Raw genomic sequence first — 19,244 nt, forward strand, 5'->3', positions numbered from 1 at the left:
CTTTCATGTGTGTACAGTAAATACAAAGCTACAGCTAGCGACGGTTAGCTTACATTAGCAAGAAAGAACAGACAACAGGTGGCCTGACTCTGTCCAAAGGTAAAAATATCCACCTACCTGCACCCCTGAAACTAATTAAGCACTAATTGTATTAGTAAATATAATTTCTTGTGTATTGACTCCACATCAAACTGTGGATTTTGTTCCCTCTGGACTGAGCTAGGCTAAGTTAGCGCTATCCAGACTTTAAGCTAAGTTAACCGGCAGTTTGTGGTAGCATCTGCTGTAACACAAGCAAGAGAATGAGTGTATTTCTAAAAGGTCGACCTTTATGCACAAACAATTCTCTGGTAGTCAACCAACGCAAACCATTTCATCATTGGAATAAAGGTGTTTATTTTATGTTACTGTAAATACTCAGTGCAGGTTTGTTTTGCCAATATAAGGCCATGTACAGTGCATGCATGCTCTGCTAGTCTGCTTTGCAGAAGTGACGTGCAGCCCGGTATTTATTCATGCATCATCAGTTTACTCCAGCAGAGAGGAGTGGAGATATCCTCATCACACTGCACATGAAAGCTTTAATGTTCCATTGGTAGGCTAAGATTCAGGAGAGCAGCTGGAATTTGAGTAACGTCCTCAGAAAATAACCCAACAGTTTTCAAGAAATTCCAAAACATGGTCGAACACATGCTGCTCTGCCATCATGGTGGGATCCGATCTGGCTCATCAGCGACTGTATGTTGCATGTAAAACCCATCACATACCACATTATAGATGGAGCCCCTGTGTTTATGTGTATGTATTTGGGGGTTTCTAGTATTGGAAAGCTTCAGACTACTTTAAGAGCCCAAACTTAACTTAAATAATGCTAATTTTATGCCAGACACTGAAAGCAGTGTATATTTCCAATAATTTCCAATGTATTTCTGTCCTCACAGATTCCAGTTCTCATCAACCTGAGTCAGGATGCAGATGTGAACCTGCCAGTAAAACCTCTCATCTTCGCCTTGGCTATGGGAGCCTGTCTTGGGGGTAAGTCTCTACTTCTGTCCTCTTCATATAATCAAGTACGAGACTGTTGTTGGGCTGAAACGTACCTTCCTCACGGTCACCGGGGACTTCATAGTTGATCCCCGTTTGAAAGGTGTGGATCTTTATCGATGGCCCCTGCCAGGAGACGTCTTATGCTCCAGGTGACAGTCACACTTTGTATGGCTGTGTCACTCCCCGGGGAGGTGGGGTTGTGCTTTTTGCGAGAGCGGCTCAAGGCCCTCTGAGCTCGCCTTATTCCGGCTCTCCCACACCCCAGCGGCTGGCCCTCCAGCACTGTGTGTCCCTGTTTGGGTGGGAAGAAAGACACAGAGGGAGAGAGAGTTAGAGGGCTGTCATGGTGTTTCAGTTTAATCAACTGCCCTGTGACAGGTCCGTATCGATCGGCAGTATGATGTCGCCGCCCAGCTCCATCCCCACACTGACACCTTTTGAGATGTGAGCAGTATCGAATGGCAGGATGGATACGCGCCCTGACTGTCAAAATGCTGCCTACAGTAGATTAGAAATAGTAAAACTTTCTGCTAGATTAAGTCTGAAAATACTGAGAGAAAGATGATGATGATTATTGCTGGAATTATTATTCTAACTTGCCCTTCTAGCTCTTCATAACTGTGTTTTATGTGATGTAGAACTCAGACCTGCTAGATTCAGTTTCCCTGAACGTTGTTTTCCTGTCTGTTTAGGAAATGGCACTTTGATAGGAGCATCAGCCAATGTTGTGTGTGCAGGAATAGCTGAACAACACGGTTACGGCTTTTCCTTCATGGAGTTCTTCAGGTAAGCCCCCTCCCCCTTTACAGCACTAAACAGATCAAACAGTCCAGATTTACAAAACAATCTTAAAACCGAGCTCCCAAAGTTGCTTTATTTCTAGTTCTAATCAGTGCTGTGAATCCTGTACCATAGGCCATACTGCCTGAAGGGGTACTTACATGTTAATGTCCATCATGCTACAATAGGAGATGCCAACAATGTGTATCGAGTTGCCTGAGAACATTTAGAGTTTCTTCAGATCCTGAATTGCAAATGTCTGGCTTCCCCCAGAGTGCCGCTCATTGAAATATGCATCATTTGGCAGACGCTGCGCTCCTCTTTGAGGGGGCGTTGCTGGAAGTCTGACTTGTGGTTTTTGAAGGGTTACCACCTGACCTTACTCGGGGTTTATGCAGCAGGTGTTCACGAAACAACCTGGCAGACATGAGTTAATGTCATCTGGTCTGGGCAGCGATTTCAGTCCGTGTGCTCTCCGGTGATGCTGCGAGGGAGCTGAGAAATGTTTACTACAGCGAGTGTGGAGGAAGTCAAACTGTAGCAAAATATGCTCAAAAGTCTGCAGAACAGTGAGTCGTTGGAAAGCAGAAACACACTTGATTTGAGAACCCTCTGATGGCTTAAAGAACAAGTGAATGGTGGAAAATGTCATTATATCTCAGGCAGGATGGTAAGTGGGCTGCCTCCCAAGTTGCCACCTGCTCACTAATAATTCTCATTCCGGTGACGTAACAACCAGACATACTTTGCAATTTGCTTGCTGGAGAAGTGGAAGTGGTCAGTGATTTTGAAAGACGGATGAATATGAGTCTGATTAGCCTTAATATGCAATCGCTTGGAAATAGCATGTCATTTGATTTATGGGACTTCTAAGTGTACTGTGTGCGATGATGAAAAGAGAGCCGAGACCATTCCTCGTGGGATTTCGTTCTCAAAGAGATTACAGTTTAATCGGTGGCTTGAATGTCTGCAGGTGGGATTTACATGAAACACAGACGTTCTTTCACAGCAGTGAACGTTCTGTGGCTGTGCCAAAGCTGCGCAGACTTTCATCACTTAATGTTCCTCAAAGAATCACACGTGCGATTCTGCCTTTCTTTGCACAGTAGTGTGTTTTTTGTGAGCTTTTTTAGCAGCACCAGCAGTGCAGCTCTGTGGATGGTAATACCTGTGGGCTGGTCTTTCTAAACTGTGTCAACAAACATTGCAATGAAGTTTGGTTCGGACATTCATGGTACCCAGAGGATGAATCCTAATGACAAAGACGCCTTGTTTGCTGGAACATAATGAAAAATTTGTTGGTTCCAGCTTCTCAAATGTGGGACTGTGTTGCTTTGACTGTTCAATAAGAGTAAGAACACTAAGCATGTGATCTCTGGCCTCTGGGAAGCTGTTTTCACGTCTGTCTGATGTTTTAAAGGCGACAACATTAATTTAAAAAAATCAAAGATGAATCTGTCATGAATATAATTGGTGGCATCGACCGCAATTACAGCAGTGTTGCATCACCTCACTTGATTTTAGTAACGTGATTTCAGTTGATGATGAAATGGTCTCCATCATCAGTCAATCAATAACCAATAAAAGACACCTTCGTCGTTTTTTTGTGCTCTGAATTGCAAACAACATTAAGGTATTAACTTTAAGGTAGTAGGTAGGTAGGGCAGGTAGAGGAGCAGAGGACAGGTAGAGGAGCAGAGGGCAGGTAGAGGAGCAGAGGACAGGTAGAGGAGCAGAGGACAGGTAGAGGAGCCGAGGACAGGTAGAGGAGCAGAGGACAGGTAGAGGAGCTGAGGACAGGTAGAGGAGCGGAGGACAGGTAGAGGAACGGAGGACAGGTAGAGGAGCGGAGGACAGGTAGAGGAGCAGAGGACAGGTAGAGGAGCCGAGGGCAGGTAGAGGAGCAGAGGACAGGTAGAGGAGCCGAGGACATGTATTGTGAGAACAGGTGACCCTTGCTGTTGTAAAGAAAACAAAGACCCCTTCATTGACTTCAGTGTCTTGTTTCCTTCTCCTCTGCTTCGAAGCCGCAGTAATCTGGGAAAATGTCACAGTGAGTTTTAGTTCTGCATGTTGACAAATTTGTTATTGTGGGGAAAAGACTCGGGACTGTCCATCTGCATGGGGTTCCACTGAAACAGATAGGAACAGTTGCAGCCTGTCAGCTCTACTCTCCTCTCGCCATCGCTGTGTTTACAGTTATTGGATAGAAGCATTGCTCTCGGCTGAAGCGCTGCCTGTAATTGGCTGTCTGTGGCAGGGGTCACAGCTGTTCACAGAGACAGGTGAGGGGGAGAGAAGTCTGTCTCAGACTCCAGGCAGCTGGGACTGACTCGTGCTGTATCAGGTGGTTACATTCAGGGCCCAGATGAGCCCACAGGGACACGGATGCCTTTTTGATAGACCATCACAAAGGAAAATGAGTGGCCCTGAATAGCTCAGCAGTTAGTTGGTATGGTCCCTGCTGCTTCCTCCATGCCTGTAGACCCTGATCATCCTCCTGTCCTCAAACCATTAACCCGGGGACAACGACAAAGCACCTGTTCCATATGTGTTCTATGGTATGAGCCATTGTTAGTGCTCACATGCTCAGTGTGAGAAACAGCCACTCTTACAGATGAGTAGCCTTATTTTCACAGTGGTGGAAGAAGTGATATAATCATATTACGTATAGAAGAACTTCTAGAACAACATGGCTTTACATGGGAAAAACATCACTGAAATAATAGCACAAAAGTATAAATCTAATAGGAGAGAAAAGAAGAAAAAAATAATTTCTGCGACAGAAATCTGTGTTAATTTCTTCTCTGACCTTTAATACTGCAGAGTTTTACTTGTTTGGGTCTCAAACTGTCACTGAAATGAAGCCGTATGTGAAGTTTAGAGGGATTGAAATGTCTCTTTGCTAACAACTCAGACGTGTGAAACGTGACAAACGGTCCAATTAGACACTGTTTTTCAGTCGAGGTTACAAGCCAAAAAGTCTGAGAACAACTACTTTAATTTTTGACAAAGGCTTTCAGAGCAAGAGACGATTTTTTCATGTAAAATCTTTATCTGAAAAGTGACCGTAGCTGTCAAATGTAGAGTACAAGATTTCAGTTTAAAGCAGCATAAAATGGAAATACTCAAGTACCTGAATCATATTTCAGTACTTATTTACTGTAATTTGTTCAAATCTAATCTCATTTTTAAGATGTGACAGATTAATGACAGACTAGCACACTGAAACACTCGTTAGCCTTGCATGATGTGTAAAACAGTCACAAAGCAAATCACCTAAAGCCTGTGGTTAAAAATATAATGACCACACTGAGCCACTCGTCACGTTGGGAGAGCTCCTGGTCCGCCATCACTGTGCGCTGACCACCAGGCGAAGTAAACTCAAGAAAGAAAGAAAGAGAAGAAAGAAAGACTCTGAATCAGATGACATCAAACAACGTGAGGCCAGTTAGAAATAGAGGAGAATGATTCAGTTTCTGCACACCTTGTGCTGCCTCCCTCTGCACCATGTGACACAACTATTATTCCCATTTATAGAGCTCTCTGCAAAAAAGACCTGTGCTGGGAACAATGGTGCCCTTCACCAGAGACTGCAGGTGTGCTTCCTTTATTTTCAAGAAATCTAACATGCGCTATAATACAGGGAAAAACAGATATTTTTAGATGTTCAGGGAGTATTTCCTGTAATACTCTCCAGCCTGAACGCTGCACATTTGAGTACTGTCCAGGTCGTACCAGTAACTGAAGAGCACAAGTCAAGCGTTGTCGCAGGAAGCGGTGCCGTCCTGTGTCAAGCACGCAGCCTCCACAGCCTCCAGCGCGTCTCTCTGGTTTATCTGCAGAAAGTCTTTGAGATTGCATCGGGCCTTTCAAAGGGCTTCCATCATATGCAATTAAATCAATGCGTGAGATCACAAGGTACGATGGGACGTTTTGGTTCCTCTCTGTGCCGCATCGTGGCGAGTTTTTGGCCTGCCCCCCGTCCCCTCATGCTGTGCCTGTGACGGGGGAATGCGTGTCGCTCAGCAGAAAGAGATTTCCTCGTGTAGAGGTGACCTCAGCTCGTCTGATAACGGTTTAGAGATCCCTCGCTCCATCCATCTTAAGTGGACATTCATTCCACAAAGATTAAAATCGCACTGGTCTCATGTTAATGGGTTATTTAAGAACCTTGACCTTCTGAAACCTTATTTCCCATTTTTCACATATTGTATGTTTTTAGAGTATAATTTAGTATAGGCTCAGCAGCAGAGTATGGAGTGAAATGTATTTTCCATTACAGATCAATACACACACCACTGAGCGGTTGTGACCCTCCATCTGCTCGGCTGAACGCTACATTACTATGAAGCTATGCAGCGTTTCATAGCATCGATTCTGTAGTCTGAGGGTGAGTGTTGTGGCTTAGTGGTCTGAAGTTTCCTGTTCAGTAGCAGCACTTGTCACACAGCTGGAATCCAGTTTGTGATTTTCACAGGACAAAGAATGTCTTTTGCTCTTGACATTTCTATCATCAATCGTCGGTAGCAGACTATGCGACAGCAGTAGTAGTTCCTCGGACCAGAGCCTGGATACCATCAATGTGCAGGCTAACGTTAGCGACTCTGTCCTGTCCATGTCTTCTACGTGAATCAACTGGTGACGATCCTGACTTTTAGCTTGGTACATTTAGCTTCAGCTTCAGTCTTTTAGGGCTATGCAGCCACCACGTGCATATTCAAACCTGCAGCGCAGAACTTTTGTCTCCCTCATCGGCTCCACCATGCTCCTAGCTGCTGTAGCTAACGGTTGCTCCGTCCTTCAGTTTTGTCAAACCAATCATTGCTGGTTGGCGTAAAACACATCGCTACCGGTGTGCCAGTGCAGGAAAGTCACCACATACACCAGATTAAAAAACAGAGAGATTTACGTGGCGGTGATAAGCTTAATCAGCATTTTGTGACCTTGTTCAGCGAAAGATTGAAAGTGACTCCAGCACCAAGATCCCTGTGCAAGGTTCTGACTTGCCAGCTCGACACATTAAGAAGTCAGCGTTGTTGATGGACTCATCGAGCTATTGTTAGCTTGATTAGCTAGAAAAAATCTGTTAGTGTCAGTTGTCAATGTGGGGTTTAGAAGTGTGGAGGTGGAGAGGAGCAGCGAGGTAGGAGGAGGCCTGATTATGGGGGCTTTGAGGGTAAAGAGGAGGAGGTCTGGGAGTTGCAGTGACGAAAGATGGAGATTCAAATCAATCAATAGGATCACTGTTAACCTCTTTTGCATTTAAATTGTTTCAAACACCATCGGCGTGTTGGTATTACTAGAATTACTGCAAATGTGGAGTTAATTGAAAACTGGTTAATTGATACTTTTGCTGCTAAACATGAAGTTGAAGCCATTTTCTCTGAAATGGTTAAAGAACGCCCTGAGAGGAGGTTTTGTGATGGACAAACCTCTAAAATTACAGGAAGCGACAGATCAAATTTTAAAAGAGTGTCCACCTTTCCCTGCTACTTTTGTTGAACATTGTTCTTGGAGGTTTCCCTCGTTATTCAGCCCTATCAAACCTCTGATGTGTAAATAACAGTGACAATCAGTCTGACCTTTGTAACTCAGCCTTGTTGGCTTCTCAGAAAGTTTGGCTGTTACGATTTAAATTCACCACCACGCTGTATTGAAATCATTCTTAATGAGCTTAAGTGCTTGACTAGCCTCATTAATCCTTAGTTCAAGTACTAATTTGACATTTCCACATGCATATTAAATGGAAACTGCATAATTTTATTCGTCCGAATGAAGAAATAGTTGTAGCAATGAAGAGTAATACATATACCGACACACAATTATCAGATATGTGCAGACACATAACATTTCCTGTTTAATTTAAAGTCCTCTGGACTTCTTGTATCCTTCTCAGAGCGTCCTCACTGCAAAAGACTCGATATAAGGGATATTCTGAAAGGTCATCTTAAAATGGGGCTTTGAAATGGCTGATTCAGAGGACGTTATATAAGAAAGGTGCAATAGGGAGCAGATACACAAGGCCAATAGCTGCTAACTCTCTTATGTCTTTTGATATAAGCCCTTTTCTGTATTGCCTGTATTTATTTGTGTGTTGAAGAGCATCTACTTTCTTAACAGAATTCTTATCTGACTTATCTATGATGCAGCATAACAAAGGATAAACTAATTGGTTCACCAGGTCGCTGCTGCTTTAGGTGCTGAAACTCTCATCTGTCGGAGAGAGATGAAGTCATCCAGACGTTTAACTTTTCCCAGCTGTCAAAAACATCTTAAGCGAGGAACTTGTCTAATGCAGCCTTAATTGGCCACTTAGGGGATCTTTAATTCTTTAAGAAGTTAAAAATTTGACCACACTTCACATCAGCACCCTTGATCACACCTCAGTGAAACTCGGCACACGTTCTCTGGGGTGCTCTCGAATTTTGCCGAACAAACATTTTTTTCATTTGTCCTGTTTTGTTTATAGAGCAGTTTGCACCTATCATGGTGCAAATTATCGCCCACTGCCAACACAATGAAATACACTCTGAAATGATCGTGGACAACCCATCCCACCCCCCTGCATGAGACAGTGGGGGGCCTAAGCAGCTCCTTCAGGCACAGACTGCTGCATCCATTGTGTCAACGCAGGTCCTCCAATCCTAAAGCTGTCAGACCGTTTAACTCCAGCATCATGTCATGTAGCACTGTGTTGATGCTGTTTTTCCCATTTCTACATCATCAACATACCGTTATCTTATATGCTCATATACGCTCACATTTGCCATTGGTAGTTTTTTGGCAGTAGTATCTTTATGGCAATTTGTATTTTTAATAATCTGTATATAATGTACGTATACATCGTTGATTTTTTTTTTTATTCTTTTATCCTGTATCCTTCTTATCTTGACCTAGCAACAGGCCTAAGCTGTACACTTGTTCGATTGCAGTACTTCACTGCATTTCACTACTTAAGCACACAAACCACATAAATACCAGAAACCTTCATATTGCCTCCTACGTAAGCTGGAAAGTCGTGTTAGGTGTCGTGCAATGATGAAAATTTGTGTCCATGTCCACAAATCCTATAGACTATTTCACAAACTGCTGCTGCTGCTGACTCAAGGTTAGGTGTCAAGTAGGCCTCGTTTTTAGTATGAAGTGATTTAATCAGATTCTAGTTCACACCTCTGCTCACAGTGACAATCGACTGTGATTCAGTGCGTTTTTTATTACACATGACTGACATGATTATCCATTCATCTGTCCATCTATCGTTCCCCCAAAAGTCACATTTTAAGTAGTAAAACTGCATCTGTTGCCTTCATCAAGCTTAAACCACCACACTGACACTTACTGACCAGACTTATTTCCCATGAAGACAAGCTCATGTAGGAGATTTACAATCTAAAAGAAGGAAGTCCTGGGCAGCTGTGACTGCGCTCATCACATCCTGAACATCAGCTCTAACTGAGCCCAAATCTTTTCTTTATGAGCCTGTGAGAAGGAATCCAGGTAAACAGAAAACACACACGGCAGAGACACACGTAACCTTTTGCATGTCTCTAAAAATCGAGCCTGCACAGTTAACCTTTCCATTTCACATAATTGTCTTTGAGGGCCTGTCTGACCTGAGCGTGATAATGGTTTTTCACAATGAAAAAATAAAAGCACGTCTGCCGGTGAAACTGCACTTAGACAGAACAGAATATAAAGTCGTGTTGATGTTTAACGCTGGCGAGTAACCAAACAAGCAGCCCATTACCATTCTGTTATCATGCTTCATCATCATAATAATCATCCGCGCATTAGAAATAACTCGCTGTCATTGTTCTGTCATTAATCTCAATTGGAAGATTAGCACGGTTAATAAACAATTATGTTTACCATCGTCAGCTTGAGGTATGGCAGCTGTATTTTTATGGTTATTTTCTGGTTTATTTGTTACTGACTTATTTATTGAGTTTATCATTGACTCGCATCTCATGCTGCACCATCACAGCAGTAAGCAACATCTGCTCTAAATGATATTTTAACGATATGGGTTGTCTTTAGGGGTGCTATACTTTTAATTACTTTTTCCCCACTTTTGGATAAATCGCTGTGGCACTAAATACACACGGCATTTCTTTTCTCTTTTTGTCCTGATCTGTGTCACAGACTGAGGGCAAACAGATCTTTGGCCCTCAGAGCAGCCATGTGTCCATATAGGACACATGGTAGACATCCAAAAGACAAACCATCTGCAGCTCTGGAGTCATCTAAGGGTGAACTGCAAACACATGCAATGAAAATCTGACCTGCAGTCTACTTACTACAGTTTTACTGCTGCTGTGTCGTGAAGCTAACTTAACGAAATATGACGACAAACTTCAGTCACAGGTGCCCAGCTTTGGACGAGCCAGTTGTTTGTGTGCACTTGAAGGCTTTTTAGATTGCATGATGTGATTTAATTTGGCAAATATTATGCAAGCCTGCTTTAACATCTCATCGGGCCTGTCTTGGAGCAGCAGATAGTGAGCGGGAAGACAAACCGTCACCTGCAGGCTGAGGCGTTCCTTGAGTTTGCAGCAGCTCCAGCAGGGCGGCTCCGACCTCCCTGTGCAGAGGGGCCGAGTGAACAGAGTCACCCCGGGGGGCTCGGCACAAGCAAGCATCAGAATAAGGATCAGTTTTATTCGAAGTTTTCATAAATGAGGAAAACACAAGAACAACAACATGATTAGTTCAGTAAAGAAAAGCATCTGATATTCAGCTAAGAGGCAAAAAGATGTTAAAAGATGTTATTATGAACTTTTGTAAAAACACTGGAAATGAGCGATAGGTCTCCTCACGGTGCAGCATGTAAAGGCACGTTTTCCCTAAACACTGAGAGCTGCTCCACTTGTTTATTCTGCACTGTGTGTGGAATGAAATGTCCAAAGAAAGAAATGAGAGAATAACAGGAAACATTCACACATATCGCAGGCTCGATCGTAGCCTGATTGTGTTTTCGTGGACTCTTATGAAGAGTGAAACAAGATAGTTGTAGAGGGAAGCTGTGTGTGACATTGTCAAATACCCTCCGCCTTATCAAAGATTTATTCAAGAACCAGTTGCTTCAGGCAGTCGGTTCCATTTGCACGAAGTAGAGATGTCAGCAAAACACATTTTCTGGACCGCTGAGATGTTTGAAGCCTTTTCTTACTGTTGCACTGCACAATATAACATGTGTCTGAGCTACAGAGGGAACAAGAATGTTGGTTGGACTGTTTGTTATGTTCCTGCTGTATAAAAGCCTGCATTGCATTATCGTGCAACAATGAATAAACTTTGATAACAATAAAAGCAGACATGTTTTTCGCTCGGGCTCGTTTCAAGTGTCTGCAGGGAAATATTTCTACTGCATGGAAATGAGCAGAAAGCAGACTGTCGGAAAGGAACAAAACACACTGGAAACATGTATAGAAACAAGACAGTCTGGCTCCCCTGTTAGACTGTAACTACTGGACACACACACACACACACACACACACACACACACAGTGGAATTAATGAGAGACTGAGAGACGTCGTCATGCAGCTTCGGGCTTGTCAGGCTCAGTTCTACGTTGTCATCCTTTGCTTAACTTTGACCAGTCAAAGTATTTGGAGCAGCGACACGAGTTCTTTTGCAGTACTCTGACACATGAGCAGAGTTGTTGTTCACTGCTGCAGAGTGTTAGCATGCTAACAGTAGCATGAAGCTCAGAGTCCAGCTGAGGCTGTTGGAGTGTGGAGATTTGTTTTGGAAGTGGTCTGTCATGGAACCTAAAGATTGATCTGTGGTTTCAGGATCATCAGGATCCTCTGGGTTCATCATCTGGGGACCATGAACCTCCGTATGAAGTTGCACCACTTAGACCTGCAATAAAATGCTCTGTGGTGACATGAATGTGTTGTTTCCTGCTTCTTACAGGTTAGGATTCCCCATGATGATCATGACGTGTATGATCGGCATGTGCTACCTGCTGGCCACCCACATCGGACTGAGGTGGAACATGTAATCCACCACTGCTGTACAGAGCCAAAGAGTGTGTGCGTGTGTGTGCGTGTGTGCGCGTGTGTGTGTGTGTGCATGTGACCACTCCAAGCATTCAGCTCACCGTAATGTGACACGTAACCTGATTGACTGGTCAGATTACAGACACTACATGAAGCACAGCAGCCATGTTTTGGAGAACGCCTTCGACTGGAGTGCAGACCAGCAGGGACCAGAATCACAGGAGCTTTGACCAAAACATCCGACAACATGAGCGCGATGCGTTAGTTCTTGGTGACCGGTCCACCGTCACCCTGTTGAGTTTTACCAGCTTTGTCAGAAACTTGAACCTTTGTGTCCTCAGCAAAGAGCCAATCCAAGGGAAGGAAATGTGTCTTTACTGGAAAACACGGTCCCACTCCATAATGCTGTACATGGTGCTACTGCCTCAGTGGGTGTAACTGGTGGAGGTGACTCCAGCTACGGCCTCTGACGCCAGACTCTTCGTTCATCAGAAAAGTATGTGGCCTGTTTACAAAAAGACGAGTGCTTTTAGAGCATTTAGGACACTGGTCAATTTGTTTCGGCAAACATTTCACTCACAGTTTTCCAGACTTTCAAAGAAACCACGACACCCAGTGAAAGGGATTTTATAACGGTTAATGTCTAATATTTTTGTCAGCTACCCAAATTTCACCGCCTCCTGCATGATTCGGAAAAACAAAAGCAGCGCGAGTTAAACTGGAGAACAGCAGAATGATTAAATACAGCAGACGGTTATCTAAACATTGTATTCTACCTGTTGTACTGTGTACACCATGATCTCATGTAAGCTCAATGATTTAGTTCAGTTAACCATATTTAAAGTAGAAACGTTTAATCATGTGAAAGCTCTGGCATGGATTGGACAACACCTTCTGACCGTGTCCACCTGTATTTATTGTACAGCCTGACAACTTGAACGTCATTTCTCTTTAATTGTTTCCACTTCCAGAACATTCAGACAGAGATAAACGTGAACAATAAAGGTTGTGATGTTTCTGGTTTTCATTTGGCTCACTGAGTGTTATTCTAACAGAGGCTCTTTATGGTTTCTAAATATTTACTTGTGCTTTGCAGATAAGTCTTAAGGCATCAATAAGAACCGCTTTTGGGTTGCCAGGTTGGGAAGCACCTCTCTGGCTGGCTGGCTTAGCTTCATGGAGCTTCATAATGAATTTCAGCTCATTGTGCAGCTGTGCAGCCACAGCTGTACAGTTGTACAGCTCTCACCTAAGCATGAGGCTTTGTCCCACGTTTCTGTTGTTTGGTGATTAATGTTAGCCATATTTAGCTGTTAGCCTCTTTTGGTTGGTTTAGACTTCACACCAGAGTACTTAAGATGAACCTCACGTCTGAAGTTTATTATCAGACTAACTAGTTTCAAAGTATCGCTCAGTGTGGACTTTGCTAACTTCCGTATAGCTGGTGCACCGGGCCACAGATGCTCTGCAGCTTTTTTCGACATCACTGGAGGTTAAAGGGTTCATTGGAGGGTCTTCTCGCCTCGATCCAGACCTCTGAATCTGTCCACTACACTGAGTGGACTGATTTGGCACCATGACATCAAACAGCGGTTTCTTATGTGAAAAAACTGACGATTTAATGGCTGCCACGGGGGATAAACGACGAGGCAATCAGCAGCAGGAGTCAACCTGTGCACCACAATCATGGAGTGAAAACAACTGTGGACGCTGCTATTGAGACTGCTCTTTGCCCTGCTCTTATAACCCTGACGAAACCAGTATGTTAGCATGGCTATCCATCAGCGGCGACGTAAAATGACATCAGATTCAGGCGGTCCCCACTGATTGGTCAGGCAAAATCAAATCCACTTGCCCCACACAACGTCAGTGGACGCACTGTCAGATACCATGCAGAGTCCTCCTGATGAGGAGCTAAAAAGCTAAAGCTAGTGTCGTGCTGAGGAAGGATAAACACCAACATGGCAACCCAAAACTAATGCCCTATAACTTAATCTACCAAGCATCAGTAAATCATTTATTAATCATTAATGAAGCCTTTAGTTTCAGTTCATAAACTCTCTTTAAATGGTGTCTTCTTAGAAAGTGGAACCAATATATTACACAACCATTTTTGGGGGTCATTCGCTTTCTGCTCCGTGCGATGAGAGAAAAGTCGGCTGTTCTCCTGCCTGTACTTCACTGACAGTATCATAATTGCTCTGTCCACCTACACTTTCCCACTCGAGCTCTGGGAGTTCTCAACATCTTAAAAATGTCAAACATCACTAAATGTAAAGTAGAGGACGGCGAGGTCAGTGGATGCTCAACAAAAATAAATTACACAACACTATCACAGAAGAAGACCTCTGACGGACGGCACAGTGTCTGCGGCGGCAGAGAGGAGTTTGTCTTTCATGTGAAAAGCTTTCTGCTACTTCACTGTGTTTCCTCTGAAGCTGCGCTGCTGCTCTCCTCCACAGACACAGCTCTGCTCTTACTGTGTTTATTGGCAGCGACTGAGAGTAAAACCGGCTTTCATGTTCTCTTTAATGAGTCAGGCTCCAGGCCAACTGAAGCCCAACTACACAGATCGATGTATGTAGCTCCTGTAGGACTATTGTTTCACATTAAAACTCTCAGGGGGTGAGGACGGCCTGAAGAGTGGAGCAGCCCTGTTTGTTCATCGGGAATCTGTTTGCGTTGTCCACTTTGTTGCCATTAAAGCTCTGCATCACAGCATTAATTAGCATCTAATTAATTAAAGACACATCCACCCTCTGAGAATTCTACGTGGTTATACATCATTAATGTGTTTAATGTGTTCCTGGAGTTAGTTCCTGTAGGCTCAAATCCAGGTTTTTGTTCTTAAGCACTAAACTGATGTGCGACACAGATACCGCACACTCAAAAAACAACCAAATGCAAAGCGTAAAAAGAGTAAATGGCGTCAGTGCCCAATGGAATAACAATAAAGTGAGATAGAAAGTAAACTAAAATAAACCATAGTTTTAAAAAAGTAGTATTGGCAATGATATTGAAACGTAATTAAATGTATTAGTGCAACTGATATTGAAAAAGTAGCACTGCAGCTGATATGTTAAGTAATATTGCAGGTGATATAGACATTATTGGTCTCAATGTTTGAAGTTTCAACCGTCCTTCCTGCAGGAAGGAGAAGAGTTTTACAGTCTGATGGTAGAAAAGCCCTCCTGTGGGGTTCTGTGGGGCACCTCGGGGGTCTCAGTCTACAGCTGAAGGTGCTCTGATGTGACTCCAGGGTGGCGTCGTCCACGACACTGAGTAGTTTTTATTTCAGTGGGGGCAATTTTCGCCTTCATATTATACAAACTGAATTTTCCCTGCAGAGTTGTAGAATCTCCAGAATTACCTATCTATTATTTTTCCTCATTTTACTTGGACTACACTACAAAAATCTCAAGCAGAAATCTCAATAACTGCTTGCTTGTGCTTTTTTTCTCTGTTATATTTCGTGATTTGTGATGTTGGCTTTTAGAAATAAATCAGTGCCCAGCTGTCATTAAATTATTTAGCCTTCCTGATGAAACCAGATATTTGCCACCCAATGGGCTCACGGCTGAGCGTCACAGACAGTGTCAGACACGTCAGAAACCTTTGAGAGATGGACGACCGCACTGCCAGTATTCATGGAAAAAACAAAGTTGTGCACACATCACTCAACACGCTCCATCTTAATGCTGCTGGTGGGTTGAACTTTTTCTTTCTTCGCTTCTCTTGAATGATGATTATTTTTCTATCTGACTGTTGAGCTTTTGGCTCATCATTGTTTTCCTTCATCTGTTGATGCAAACGATCTGATTTTTGCTCTTATTGTGTTCGAGCATTGAGAATGTGTTCTTATTTCTATTAACAGGCAGACATCACACAGCTGCTGCTGCAGCTTGTTTTATTGACCGTCTGTCTCTGAACTCAAGCCTGTGAAAAAACAAAGCGAGGTGACTCCTGCTGAACACTTTTTGCCTTGTTTGCTTTGCTCTTTTGCATAACTGCTGACATTTTGTTGGAGCTGGAGCTAATCCAGCAGTTCTGTGAGCCACTTATCTGCTGCTCGGTGTGACCGTCCTCGGTGAGTTAGCAGCATATTTATTGTGGTCACTGACCCAGACGCCTCCCTGAAGACAGACCACTGAATATTCAATCTTTGTTTCCAGGAATCAGCAAAGACAATAAAAAATCAATAACAGTGACCAGGGATCTAAATGACTGGAATCAGAGGCGTATTTTGAGGCGTCATGGCATCTGAGTTGCTGCTGTTTTTCCTGCTTTGCTGAAGGATGTGATTTGGTTTATAATGAGAACAATAAGAGCACAGCATTATTTAACCAATCAGGCCTGAAAGTCATTACACGATCGGTGGTTTGAGGCTGCGATGTCACCATGACATAACACAACCACACGGGCCAGGTCATTTCAGATGATATGAAAAGCCACAGGACGGTTTCACCCTGCGATGCCGTTAATAACTGCAGAAGAACAGGATACGATGAGATGACATAATTAAAAGAGCACCAGTCAGACATCAAACATGAAAACTGTAAAAAACTGGATATGAGAATGAAATATGGGAGCCACTTATGTTTATTTTTTGGGGGACTGTCTGATCTTTATTCCATAATGACCCCAAAGGGAGAAACATCTCCATCTGCAGTTTGCACCACAACAACAGAGTCATGTGACGTCATGTGCAAACAGCCAGTAAATGAATGAAAAACTTCTAGATTTCAGTGGGCTTTGCATTCAGCATCTCCAGCGAATGCGAACATTAGTCTGTAATCACACTTCAATTCTATATTTTAATGATTGCACATTTGTACAGTGTGTCACTGATTAAATGTCTTTAAACAAAGCAGCAGAAATAAGCATGATTATTGGTATTAATTTAGGTGTGGCTCATGTCTTTAGAGCATCTAAATAAGATGTCATGATTTCGCTCCACATGTAAGAAAACAAATAAAAGAAACAGAAATGAACTAAGTGCGCAGAAACATTTATTATCCAGCAAATATAATAAAGAAGGAAATGAAAAGCAATGCACATTAAGCAACACTGACATTTTAAAACATCTAGATGTGCCACGGTTAGCTGAACAGCTAATTAGCACCTGCTCTTGCTAATTCACTTGATTGATTTAACATTTTTTAATTGAATGCCATTAAATGTTTGTTTACGTGTTTAACAGCAGGGATCTAATAAACTGAAAAATATTTGCACCATTTTTCAAGTTGCGGAAGACTAATGTCAGCTAGCTGGCTTGATTCAGCAGCCCGGCCCAGACTATTTCCTGCATGTCCCCTGTTTTTCACCACAGAGTAAACACCTGTCAATCACAGGTGAAGCTGGTAACTTTAATGCCATTCCAGCTGCAGGGTCCTGCTGTTCCTGCCCACTGGTTCACTCACTGACTGCGACATAATACCCACGGCCTGCACTCCATTTAGAGGTTTCCCTGGATCTGACACCTTAATACATGCAGCCTGCTGGTGAGGACAAATCAAGATCACCCACCCACAGCTCAGTGTCAACCCTCTGTTGTGGCATAGCAGGTGCCACAAAGCTTATACTGAATGTAAGAATTCCTTCTTCTGAGGGACATGAGAAAACACCTCAGACTGAAGCTGAGGAGGACGTCATATGTATTTTCTCAGCTACCACGATGTGACAGAAATAATAACAACAATATGCTTAAAAAACACTGATGAACTTTACACAAACAAACACGTGGTCCATGTTTTCCCAATTCAGTGACTTGAAAGCACGAGTTTCTCACATTCAGTGTAACACACAGTACGAGAGGCGGTCAGTCAAACAGTGTCACACAGACCCTTTAAAGAGGCCTAATCAGTCAGACTAATGCACAGCACCTGTGTGGGTTTACAGGCCTTTGGATTGGCTGTTAATGATGCCTAACAATGTTTTACTTGTCTAAACTTAAATTAATCAAATTAGCCCACTTTCACCTGAACAAAGTGAGACATGAAGACAGATGAAGACTTATTTGTCCAGCCCAAGTCTAGAAGTGTGATGGTTGAACCTGCAGTAACAGATTTTTTCTGGCTTTAAGCAAACAGTTTCCCACCTACACATCCAGCAGACGTACAGAGCAACATCATCGTTCACTGGAGTCCTGTTTCTGACCACCTGATGAATGTAAGTACAGTATTCACTCTCTCTTAGCGCTCCACCAACTCCTGATGTGTCTGACTGTGTACTGTGTGTTTTTTTCAGCGTGTTTTCACTAAGAACTGCTGCCTGCTGTGGCCGAAAACGATGCTCTAAGAACATGAAAGTGAAATTAAGCTACTATACTACCTGCACTGAATCAGTGCAGGAGTGTGGACGTACACATCATGATCATTTCCAGTATACTGTATCTCATTTGTCACTTGTAATGCAACAGATGCGATTTTACATTAATTGAAAATCACTTTTCTAACCTCGTTAACATCCATATGGTGTTTTTTAAATGCTACGAGATGTATCATGAGGGAAATAAGCAGTCAACGCTACGCCTGAGCGTCTCCACCGTGGAACCATGACAGCCTCACAAGCACAGATTCAGACAGGGTTTCATACATCACGTAACAAAGGAACCAATCCGCTCAACGTCTGGGACGGAGTGACGGTGAAAAACGATGGCAGAGACGAGTTCTGTTTTCAGTTGCTAGGATGAAAGAGGAGAAACGTTGAGGCTTCACGTGCTATCAGAGGGTGTGAAGGCAATCGTGCAGAGTTACATCGAAACCAACGTAAGACATGAAGGGATTTATCCATGGAAAACACTTGTAAATATGTGATTCTGATGAACAGAGATGAGTTTCCAGGGGTTTAATTAATGCCTGGAGAGAAACATTAGTAGAGAATATTTAGATAAAGACGTGAGAACCCATGCAGGTAAGTAGGCCAGACAATAGAGTCTATTTATTGCTCAACATGTTCTTTAAGGTTACCCGTGACACTATTGTTCCTCTGACGATATAAATGAATTAATTACACCAGTTCAATGAGAATTCATTCGATTTCCTCTAAGAAGTCTCCTCTATCCACGGCTAATGCTCTTATTCATCAAGAAGGGATTAAATGAGCTCTACCTTCTGTAATTAAGAACTGCAGTGAGGGAGCTTAAGAGGATTCGCTTTAAAGGCTATTTTAAAAAAGCCTGATCCTCCTGTTACAAGACACAGTAACACGATACAGACTGAAATAAACATTTCCTTCTTTGATCACCGTAACATAGAAGGCCTTTTTAATTAGACCGAGAGGAAAAATGACACAGTGCATTATCAAATAACGAACAGAAGAAGCCTTTTATGTGTAATATTGTTTTTAGATGGTGATTAAAAGGCTGTATTTGTAAAAGCTATGAAAAACACAGCATTTTACAGCAGAGA

At 42.9% G+C, this 19,244-nt stretch overlaps 1 protein-coding gene across 1 annotated transcript in view; it reads left to right on the forward strand.

The window, feature by feature from the left end:
* The window catches only part of oca2 (oculocutaneous albinism II), a 39,080-nt gene extending 26,218 nt beyond the window's left edge, over positions 1 to 12,862 (forward strand). Inside the window, exons 20-22 of the mRNA XM_076726436.1 lie at positions 942 to 1,035; positions 1,740 to 1,833; positions 11,750 to 12,862. Coding sequence (XP_076582551.1) covers positions 942 to 1,035; positions 1,740 to 1,833; positions 11,750 to 11,837 — 276 coding nt within the window. The 3' untranslated portion in view covers positions 11,838 to 12,862. The remainder of the gene's footprint in view (positions 1 to 941; positions 1,036 to 1,739; positions 1,834 to 11,749) is intronic.
* Positions 12,863 to 19,244: the final 6,382 nt, after the last annotated feature.

This window comes from Chaetodon auriga, chromosome 3, assembly GCF_051107435.1.
Source record: "Chaetodon auriga isolate fChaAug3 chromosome 3, fChaAug3.hap1, whole genome shotgun sequence".
NCBI lineage: Eukaryota > Metazoa > Chordata > Actinopteri > Chaetodontiformes > Chaetodontidae > Chaetodon > Chaetodon auriga.